Source organism: Sinocyclocheilus grahami, unplaced genomic scaffold (genome assembly GCF_001515645.1).
Source record: "Sinocyclocheilus grahami isolate Dianchi unplaced genomic scaffold, SAMN03320097.WGS_v1.1 scaffold488.1, whole genome shotgun sequence".
In the NCBI taxonomy this organism is placed as follows: domain Eukaryota; kingdom Metazoa; phylum Chordata; class Actinopteri; order Cypriniformes; family Cyprinidae; genus Sinocyclocheilus; species Sinocyclocheilus grahami.
The window spans coordinates 675,917-688,073 of NW_015505667.1; the positions used below are offsets into that span (position 1 = coordinate 675,917).

The 12,157-nt window shown below is 35.4% G+C and overlaps 1 protein-coding gene across 1 annotated transcript in view; it reads right to left on the minus strand.

The window, feature by feature from the left end:
* LOC107553999 (glypican-5-like) overlaps positions 1–12,157 on the minus strand; it is a 257,910-nt gene that overhangs the window by 205,259 nt on the left and 40,494 nt on the right. Inside the window, exons 3-4 of the mRNA XM_016236357.1 lie at positions 4,161–4,297; positions 3,102–3,227 (exon numbers count right to left, since the gene is read on the minus strand). Of these exons, the coding sequence (XP_016091843.1) occupies positions 3,102–3,227; positions 4,161–4,297 (263 nt within the window). The remainder of the gene's footprint in view (positions 1–3,101; positions 3,228–4,160; positions 4,298–12,157) is intronic.

A 12,157-nucleotide genomic window follows, 5' to 3' on the forward strand; every position in this document is an offset into this window, starting at 1 on the left:
CTGTATATGTGTGTATATATATATATATATATATATATATATATATATATATATATGTGTGTATATGTGTATGTATATATATTTGTTTTTTGAGCATTATGTGTGGTACCTTATACTTGTGGTGATTATAATGCATGTTTATGATAAGCAGAAGATTTTTTGTTTTCACTTTGTGGACAATCAATGATAATAATGAAATGATAATAGTTATTATTATTTGAGATTACATTATTGTATTAGTTTGTTTTTTCTGAAGCAAACTTTTCGCTATTACCTATGATTAATCCCTCTTTTTTGGTAAATTGGGTGAAAATCTGTCTTAATTTACATCAATTTAGTGCACCCTTATTTATTTTGGTAAAATAACAAGCAGATTAACCTTTTACCAAATTCACTCAAATTATCATTTAAATAGCAAAAACAACAGATTTAATCAATAAGCAAATAAATGTAGTTGCTGTGGTCGCTGCCTAATTTCCAATTAAAGCAATATAATTTTAAACCCTCAAATCCCATGTTCCTCAGTGTCCACTAGAGGGCGCCTCTGGCGGTAATTACCGTCCGTCTCCGCCTCACCTCCCGTCTGCGTTTACTGGTGGACGATAACCAGAGGCGGACAGTAGCTAAGTACATTTACTTGAGTATTGTACTTGAGTACACTTTTTGAGTATCTGTACTTTACTTGAGTATTATTTTTTCTGGAAACTTACGACTGTAACTTCACTACATTTGAAAGACAAATATTGTACTTTTCACTCCACTACATTTCTATCAAGTTCCTTGAAGTAGAAAGTCGTTAGCAGCTATCCCCCATAGGTTTTTAACACTCTAAAAGCTCTTTATTCCAAAGATACTACAAGCTAGTCAGTGTATTCAGTAGGTGTAATGTATTGTAAGTTGCTTCAGAGGTATTGCAAGTATTACATACAACAATAATAAAACAGTGCATTGCCATAAAAAAAGGAAATTTACTTTTGATACTTAAGTACTTTTAAAAGCAAGTACTTCTGTACTTTTACTTAAGTAAAAATCTGTCTTTACAACTTTTACTTGTAATGGAGTAATATTTGACCAGCAGTATCTTTACTTTCACTCAAGTAATGGAGTTGTGTACTTTGTCTGCCTCTGGCTGGGATGCATGTAAATAATTTTCGACAGTTTCTGTTTGCTCTGTAATTATGTTGCTTGGATAACTGTGAAGATGCTTTGACACCTAAAGTTTGTTCAATTGTGATATTGTCATCAGTTGGTGATGTGTGGGTCACATTGCATCGTAGGGTTACAATAACAGCTATTAACTCAATAAATATGTGTCACTGCTGAAACACTCGCTTTTGTTCAATTCTGTGGGACCGTAAAAGCCCTGACATTTCCCTCGATTTATTTTGAAACGGCACATTTGAAAAACATAAACACAGTTATAATAAATTTAATTTGCAGCTGAGAGGAGAAAATGTGCATAAATAACCTCTCCATGATCCAGCACTGTTGGTGTTTGGCAGCATCAGGAAGAACCCTTGTGCATCTGCTTCCTGTTTATGCCGTTACTCAGCAATTCTGGAGTCAAAAGTCTGGCAGAAATTCAATGGACGATAACCCGTCCTGCCCCACCTCTCCTCTTGAAATATGGTCCCACCTGCCGTCTGGCAGCGCTGACAGCGGATGACGGCTGGGAGGAAATACCACCGGGAATGAATTTATGGGAGTGTTGGGCGCTGACAGGCCAGGTGAGATAGCAGCGCGAGGAGAGGAGAGGAGAGGATGCTGCACATCCAGAAACAGCTGACCTGTCACTTATAAAGCTGTTTATGGTGAGTGGGAAAAACGTCGACAGATATAAACTCGTTAATTACAGGGGAGGAAACCTCACATGAGTCCATCTCCATACAGGCTCCTGTGCAAAGACGAGTGGCCATACACAATTTTTAATTTAACTTAAAGCTTAAATTTTCTACGAAAGAAAGTGTTTAGTTTATAAAATGCAACTCAGCATTTCCCAAACGTCTCTATAGGGATTTGTTAGATCATAACAGAAATGTAGAACTGGACAGAACTGAACTAAATAAAAAAGCCTAATAAACAATAGTCTAATGGCAAAAAAAAAAAAACTAAACTAATTAAATTATATATAAAAAATTATATTTTTATAAATTGTATTAAATAGTTTTATTAAATATTGTTTTATTATAATTGGTTAATCAAAACTCATATTTTTTCAATTACTGGAAATAATAATTATTATTATTATCAATATTAAAATTATTATTTTTGTAATTTATTAATAATTTATAATAATAGTTAAAACAGCTACTAGCCAATTGTTTGCCTCAGAAAATATAAACAAAACATTACCGTGTAAAATATAGTTATGTATTTCAACTTTTTTCTTGAAATGTGGTGATCACTTAAATTCATTTTTAATTAATTAATTAGTTTTCATTTATAATTATAATAATTATTATTATTATTGTTACATTTATTATTTATAATTTCTAATAATTGTATAATTATAAATATTGTTTACTTTATTTACACAATGTAAAAATATCCCATGAAGTATTATAATTAATCAGAGCATTAAAAATCAATAAATCAATCAATCAGTCAGTCAATCAATCAATTACTTGATTAGTAGGAGATAGTAATCATTCAGCAGACACAATTTTACACAACAACATTACATTACACTGTAAGTCGGCCTGGACTAACATGAGCTTAAGTGTCTTAATCAAAGCAACAATGATGGTTCATGGCTCAAATCTTCAGAGATTTAACAAGGAATATATTGATTTCTCATAAAATCAACTAAAGTGCAGAAATCACAAATAAAATATCACTTCCCAACAGACCACCCTCATCAGAAATATAGATAGATGATAGCACATCTGCATTAATATATGGAAAGCTTCAAAAAAAATCCTAAACTGCAAGTACGGACTTATAAATATAAGCAACTCCTTCTGGATCTTGGTCATTATTCATACCTAAAGAAAGCTGACAGAAAGAAAGCTTTATGATTTATGCAACGCTTATGGACACATTGCTGAATAATTGCAGCTACAGGCAGAAGAAACAAGTGGCAGAAGATTTCAGACGTCTACCTTTTGCCCACATCAGCCCCGTTCCAGCAGGCCAGTCCATCTGCAGAGGCCAACTCGCTCACACACAGCTGGTCGGCCAGGCCGCCGTAGAAGGCGCGGTATAGACGCAGACTGCTGATGAACTCTCTGGAGAGACACAGAAGAGTGTTTCATTGTCTGTCCAGTAGATGGTGGACTAACACAGCTGTTCAACACTCATGTCTACAGCTGCATTTGAGCTCTGGAAACACATGCAGCTTCAAGAAATTTTATAAGAAATTATTTCAATTACTAAACTAATGTAATGTAAGTAGTTTATATTTTGCATATCTAATATCCCCTTGTTATATAACATATTATTGATTAAAATATTATATTAACATATACATTACTTAAAAATTAATTAATTAATTCATATAAATTATTTATATATATATAATATATATATATATATATATATATATATATATATATATAAAAACAATTATGTACAAAGCCTAATTTATACTTAATACACTTATTTTAAACATTTTCTTTTATATTATTATAATTAATTATGTATGTACAAATACAAATTGATACTGTTTATTGTTAAAAATAAAGTATTGTATGTTTTTTTTTCTGTATGTGAAACAAAAAAATGTTACAAATGTATTCATAATATTAATGTTATTAACACATGTTTAACATACTATTATACTTTTTTAAATTATTAATTAAAAATACTACATTAATATATAACATATTATGAATTACTTATGTACGATTATGTAGTTATGTAGTTATGTAAGACCAATTCATAACTATAATAACTATTAATATGTTTATCAGATATATTTTTAAAACACTATTACACAAAATATTGTTTCATTATTATTAATCATTATATATACTACAAAGTCCAGTCTATACAGCTATTTCTATGGAAGAGAGAAAAAAAATCAAATATTAAACATTTTTGATGACTTCATTATTCTAAACTGTGAAAATAGTCATCATAAAACAGAAGATGGGTAGATGTGTCCAGAGCTTTCGCTGCAGTACAGTGTGTTGGTGACTGCAGATGTTTTCCAGACTTACTTCCTCCTGTTGCTGAGCGTGTCCTCTGTGTTTCTGATCACTTCTTTCAAAGGAATAGAGTCTTGGCCGGCGAGGCCGTGCTGAACGCTGCTCACCTGCTCCGGCTGTCTGCTGGGGTAACCGCACACCCTGTGCACCTGCACAAATTACACATGCACCAGCACCATTACCAACATATCCACACGCATATCCATTATTACAATTATTACGATATTTAATAGTGCTTAAAGCTTAGGACTGGTAAAACTTGCACTTTTTGCAGGTCAAAAGGGGTCGATGTGCCTGTAGTAGCACGATCAGCCACTAGATTATGCTGTTTTTTAAGTCATGCAATACCAGCAGTTGCAAGACTGTAAAGGTAAGAGAAAGAGAGAGCAAATCTTTCTTCACGAAGAAAGGAAAAGAGGTGGTGAAAAAGAAGAAATGTAACTGAGTAAATGGTCAATAATATCCAGTAAACAGTCCATGAGTCAGACAGTAGTCTCCGCATCAGAAGGCTCATCCATGGATTGTTTGGAGACAAAAATGGCAGCTCTGCACCATCTGAAGCCAAGTTGTTTGAAACTACCAAGTCCAATCTGAATTTTCTTCTGTTTTCTTTCTTATACATCATATATACTTCATGTGATTAATTAATGATAATTTGTAAAAATAGTATTTTGAAAAAATATATCTTAAGATTCATAAATTCATGTTATTTTACTCTGTGTGTGTGTGTGTGTGTGTGTACAGTGGCTAAAGTGGCTAATGTGTGTATATTATGTTATAATTAATTCAAATTAATTTGTAATTGATATTAAGTTGTTTTAAATCATACTAATTACTATTATCACATTATTATCAAATATAATATTAATTTAAAATATTATTAACAGATGTTTTCAAAATATTACAAACTATTGTTAATTTAGTACAAAAAAAAAAAAAAAATAGGTTCTCAAATTTGCACGTTTATGCATTTCTTACCGTTATTTTCTATCTTCTCGGGTATGCAAAGGATGACATGAATATTCGAGATCAGCCTTTTGGCATTCAGGTGATGTATCATTCTGTGCTCTACACCTTCATAGATGTAGATCAACGATTATTCAACAAATGTCTAGATGCAGTGAACATGTGAGTGTTGCACTTGTTTTCTCGTTGTTTAATTGTTTTAGGTGCGGAATGTGCGCTGCATTAAGTGTCATAAATGGGGTCATGTGAACACGGATCGTGAGTCTATCAGGGATCAACGCTAGCTCTATGACCAGTGATGAAGCAGGTATAATGCTCTGTCCTTATAGTGTCCAATTCAGTCCTTATGGCAGGTTTGCTCCACTTATATTAGAGCTGATATACACTTTCAGACCTGTAGATGGCGACAATGTCTAAAAATGCACCTAGAAATTCTACAATACAACACAAGTTCTGAATACAGGTGTTTTTGAGCCAGTGCCATGTGACTAATGGCATCATATGAAAGTGGACTTTAGATCACACACACACAGTCCCTAACAGTAGTAACCTTAAGGAGTAACTATCCTGAGCTGAAGCAGTTAGGCAAACGTTTATGTGCATTTCATGGTTTTAAGGTTTTAGATGATCTACTATAATCTAATAAATTATTTGTGATTTATATGATGCTGGTGAAGTAGTGATGGCATAAATTTAGTGATAGCAAATTCATTTATTTTGAAGAATAAAAAATATGATGGAATATTTCATACACAAACTACTACAGTATTATTATCCAGACATGTCAACTCAAATATAGACTGGTTATAGACATGGTTATTATAGTTTACTAAAAAAAAAAAAAATATATATATATATACTACTACTAATTTTATATGTAAAAGACCAATTTATAATACATCTAATTAAAAAAATGAAGTATTTCAATTCTAAAATACTTTAGGTATAAAAATAGGTGTTACCACATGGTTGTGTTTTCAAGTAATTTTTTGTTTAATTTCCAACTAAAATAAGCACATCATGATACGCACACTGATATTTTGGTTATACCATCCAACACAATTTGAGACTACTCAGACACTAATAATAATGTACACACTCATTCATTTTATAAAGATCTATTCCTCCAGAACAACTGGGATTGTCTGGAATTAAACATGTTTTTATTGGTCTAATACTAGCTGTGACCCCCCCCCCACCACCCCACCCCCCAACACCTTATTAAAGATGTGATTCTGATCTACACACACGACCCTTGCTGATCAAGTGTCACTCGATCGCTGACAAAGCCATACGGTTTAAGGGCTTATTCTACCCCCACCCACCCCACACACACACACACATGCACAAGACACTGCATCTGCAAACCTTCACATTTCAACAACACCACAAAACTATCTGAAAACATGCATAGTGAATCCCACAGAAGCCCAGAATGACTGCAGGCGTCCAGCACACATCAGCATGGCCAGCCGTGCCGCTGCAGCTGCCCACATTGAGAGTATTTTGGGAAGGTTCTGGGCTCTCTGGCTGCAGCATGGCATGTGTGACTGCGAGCAACTCATGTTTAGGCTGTACCGCATTCCACGCCGTCCATATAGTAGCTACATCACGGGTTTAAGATGCTGCTTGGGAAATTCTGAAATGAAAAATGCAAAGGCCAATGTTTGGGTTTGGAAGAAAAATATTTTTGGTTCACCTAACTGTGAATGCAAGGTTTTTCAACATGCCACAGCCATAAAAGTAAACAAACATTGAGCCTTCAGGATTTTATATATGGAATTAAATTCAAAATTTCAAGGTCAAATGCTGCCGTCATGTCAGAATGTCACAATTTTTGTGAAAAACAGAAATATGTATGTAATAAGCCAATGCATCAGTTTATTCCAGCCAAAATCACTGAAGCAGGGCTTTTCTGGAGGAATTAATATATAATACGAATATATATATAAATGTATGATATGACATGAAATATGATATGAAAAAAAAAATTATATATATATATATATAAAATATTATCTACTTTTTACTTAGTCTTAGAATTTGTCTTTAGCATTAAATTAGTCTTAACATTTTATTTTATACACATTTATACACACATACACAAATTTTCTAGAAGTCCATCCAGCAAAATTGCCTACATATAAACAAACATCCATATACAGTAAATATATTCACATAAATGTAGTAAATACGGGGGGAACTAGTGAGCAGGCGATGGAATAGAACGTGTTTGACGGAGCTCCTGCCTAAGTTTTAGTTAATTTTGTATTAAAAGCAACATATCCTTTGTAATTATCCTCAGCACGATTTGTAATATATACCTGCATAAACAGTGAGTGGGATGAATGAGCCTTGTATAGAGTGATGGCCTCTAAGCTTCGGAAATATAAATACTGCGGATCCTCCAGTTCTAGGCCTAATACATCCTCGATGCAAATTTCCTGCTTCCGACCGTGCATCGACTCCTCCAGACTTGACCACGAGCGAAATTGATATGGAATAACTGAAATCTCAGATTCTGATGTCCTTAAAAGCAGATATATCTGCAATGATAAGGACTGAACTTAAGAACTCTCTCGCTGACGATTTCAACTTTTTAAAGAGCGAGCTACAAGCAGTTAGAACAGAAATAGCCAACAATGTGACGCTAATGCGAACTGATATTGAACAAATGAAGGCTACCATTAAAGATATGGAAGGCAACATGTCAATGTGGACGGATGAAGTGAACGAACTACAAGCCGTGGTGGGCACTTTGAAGACGGAACTGAAAGAGCTATGAGATAAATCCGAGGACATGGAGGGGAGGATGCGAAGGTGCAATATTCGAATCGTGGGTGTCGCGGAGGGACCGGGATCAGATTCCACGGAGTCGGTCTCTAAACTACTATCCGAAGTGCTGAAACTGGATAAGGAAGTTCTGGTAGACCGCTCACACCGCAGTCTAAGACCATTGACCCCCGGAGGAAAGCCACGAGTGATTGTAGCAAAGCTACACTACTATCAAGATTGTGTCGAGGTCTTGCATCGAGCACGAAATCAGGCTCCACTCTGGTTTAACGGTGAATTCATTGCAATATTCCCGGATTATACTGTGTAGCGCCTGCGTAGGATCATGCATGAGCGTTGGACGGTTTATGGCTTAAAAGACCCTTTTAGCCTTTTGACATTTGCATATAAATTACAGTTCTGGTCAGAGATGTTACGTTGTATAGGGGTTTTAAATTGCCAAATGGTTCTTCGCCGTCAAAGAAAATGATAAACGTTACAACTGATAGTGTCGCTAAAGCTCTGGCCGCATTCACGGACGTGAGCAACGAGGTGTTCGATATGGCTTACTGTTTCCTGCCCGATAACGGATCACTCACAGCGGTGCGGAAAGAGAATTCCTGGACCCGGACAAAGCCATGGCTCAAGAAGTACATCGTCGCTGGGGCTGAAACCGGAATATAACCGAAGATACTGACATTTTCCTCTCTTCGATATAAATCCGGTGGGACGCTTATAACTACCAGTTATAATGCAGTTATTTTGCATTCGTGATTTTGACTTATGGTAACTGTTGTCATATATTGTTGTTTTCCTCAGAACAAATTGGGTAGGGGCTCTGCTTAGTTTGGTTCAACCCGGAAAAGCACATAATGTGTGGACACAATTTTGGGGGGTTCCTGGTTCATCATGTTCAAGTTGATGACAAAGTTAGGGGTTATGTCAGACAATTTTCTTTTGTTTTATTTTTCTTAAAAGTGTATGCATTAATATTAAAGTTAATGTACATCAGGATATTTTGGAACATTTTACTGTTCTCAGCTCCATAACACTAAACTGTCTTTTCAAGCAAATGGTTGCTTAGTTAAAATGGTGAGTTGGAATGTTAAATCTCTTAACCACCCTGTAAAACGTAAGAAAGTGTTTACTCATTTGAAAAATCTCAGGGCTGATATTGCATTCCTTCAGGAGACCCATTTACGTGTCTATGACCACTGTCGTCTCAGAAGTAAGTGGGTGGGGCCAGACATTTCATTCCGACTTTAAATCTAAAACTAGAGGTGTGGCGATAATTCTCAGCAAAAATATACAGTTTGTGGTGACGAGTGTTGAGTCTGATCCGGCTGGACGCTTCCTAATCGTGGTGGGCCATTTATATGGGCTTCCTGTTATTTTAGCTAACATTTACGCCCCAAATTGGGACGATCACCTCTTTTTTAGTAATCTTTTCTCAAAAATGCCAAATATGGTAACACATCATCTGATCCTTGGCGGTGACTTTAATTGCATCCTTTCCCCTGCTCTGGGTCGTAGTGCTTCTAGAACGGTTTCAATATCTAAATCAGCGCATACGATCCACAATTTCCTTAAAACATACGGAATAGCTGATGTTTGGAGATTTTGTAACCCTAACACCCGGGCCTACTCCTTTTTCTCCCCGGTGCATAACTCATATTCACGAATAGATAATTTTCTTATAGACACAAGCCTTTTGTCATCAGTCATAAAATGCGATTATGAAGCCATAATTATTTCAGATCACAGTCCACTGGCTATGACAGTACGTATTGCTACCAAAGAACCAAACTACCGTCCGTGGAGATTTAATTCCACTCTCCTCTCAGACGAGTCATTTGTGAGTTATATTGCTTCTGAAATAGACACTAGGGAATGTCTGTGTCAACTATATGGGAAGCGTTAAAGGCATACCTGAGAGGCCAAATTATTTCGTTCTGTGCAGCTCAGAGTAGGGCTGGATGAAATGGCCAAAATTGATATCACAATATATTTCTTAATTTCGGTCGATACGATATAATTCCGATATCGATATCAACACTATTCAAAAAGCCTCATAAAAACGGCCAAGAACGGCCACAACAGATGTCTGTACCTACAAACTCAGAGTAAAATTAGAAAGAATCGACTTAAGAAATTGACAGATCAAATATTAGAACTTGACTCTTTGAATAGTTGTTCACCATCTCCAGCAGCACTTAAATAATGGATGCTATTACAAACCGAATTCAATTTGCTGGCAACTAAACAAGCTGAATATCTTATCTCTAAATGGAGGTGTAATTTTTATGAGAATGGGGAAAAGGCTGGGAAACTACTGGCTCATCAGTTGCAACAGCAATCAGTTCGTCATGTTATCTCAGAGATACGTGATGATCAAGTCCTAAAAAAAATGTATCGCTTGATGCTGAAAAGGCGTTTGACCGGGTGATATGGGATTTTCTTTTCTTTACTCTTAAAAAGTTTGGTTTCGGATCTAACTTTATCTCTTGGATAAAACTTTTATATTCAGTCCTTTTGGCTGAAGTACGTACTAATAATAATAATAGTCACCTTTTTTCGAATTGAAGCACGGCACAAGGCAGGGCTGTCCTCTATCGCCACTCCTCTTTGCTATTGCGATTGAACCCCTAGCCATAGCATTAAGGTTATCAACTATGGAGGGGTGTGGAGAGGAAATTTAGAATATAAAGTATCCTTATATGCTGACGATATGTTGTTGTATATCTCTGACCTGTCCTCAAGCCTTCCAAATTTATTAAGCTTACTCAATGAATTTGGCCAGTTGTCTGGCTATAAAGTTAATTATCAAAAGAGTGAACTCATGTCAATTGGCTCAACAATTTCAGATGTGCCCCCCTCTTCAATCCCTTTCAAGATTAATATGATAAAGTTTAAATATTTGGGGGTATGGTTTACACATAACTTTAAGGATCTTTATAAAGCCAATTATCAACCTCTTTTAGCCAATCTGAAGCAGGATTTGGAAAGATGGGACTCTTTGCATCTCTCCCTAGGTGGAAGGATTAACATTAACAGACAGCCAGCTGGGCAGAAATAGAGAAACCATCCATTCAATACAACCCACTGTCAGTATTATGTTCTAAGCTGCCTTTGGCTCACTCTTTATCTAATTTTACACTGTCCCCAATTGTGCTGCATTCTATTAAAATGTGGTTCCAGTTTAGACATAATTTTGCACTTAACGATCTCCCGCTTGCCTCACCTGTAGCACAGAACCACCTATTTACTCCACCTATGTCAGATGCAGCATTCGATATATGGTCAAAAAATGGTATTAGGTCATTACATGATTTGTATTTAGATGACACATATGCCTCCTTTGAACAGTTAGTCCAGAGATTTGCTATTCCCAACACACACTTTTATAGGTATTTACAGCTTAGAAGCTTTGTATCATCTAATTCAAACTGTTTCCCCTGTTGTCCTCATCGATCTCTCATTGATTCTATTCTCGAGCATGGGCGTGGAGTAAAACAGTCCATAAGTAAAGTCTATGGACTACTTAATCTACATAATATGACTACCTTAGAAAATTTTAAACAAAAATGGGAAAAAGAAATGGAAGATCAAATATCAGATGACGTTTGGCAGGAAGCAATTTGGACAATACATTCATCTTCTATTAGTCTTAGACACACAATTATTCAGTTTAAAATTGTACATCGTCTTCATTTGTCTAAGGACAGACTGGCAAAGATTAAAAGTGATGTGAACCCTACATGTGACCGATGTAAACAAGCTCCTGCCACTCTATACCATATGTTTTGGTCCGAAAATGTCTGAAATTGCTAGAATATTGGGGTTCAATTTTTGAGAATTTTTCTAAATTGTTCGGTAAAATAATTGTTTCCGGCCAGGCTGACCGCAATATTTGGAGTTGTTACTCAAGACTATAATCTAAGCAGATCCCAGTGTGATGTTATTGCTTTTTGTTCACTTCTAGCCAGGAGGTTAATTTTGTATAAATGGAAAGACTCTTCGCCTCCAACATACAGACACTGGATTAAAGATGTTATGTGTAACATACAATTGGAAAAGCTCCGATGCTCAAATAAGAGATTCTTTACTACATGGCAACCTTTTCTAACCTTTGTGGAGAACACTGCTTCTAAAGAATTGTACTGAATGTACATTGTCTAAAATTGTTTTTATTTCTATTTATGTATGTGTGTGTGTGTGTGTGTATATATATATATATATATATATATATATATACACAATCATATTGTTTT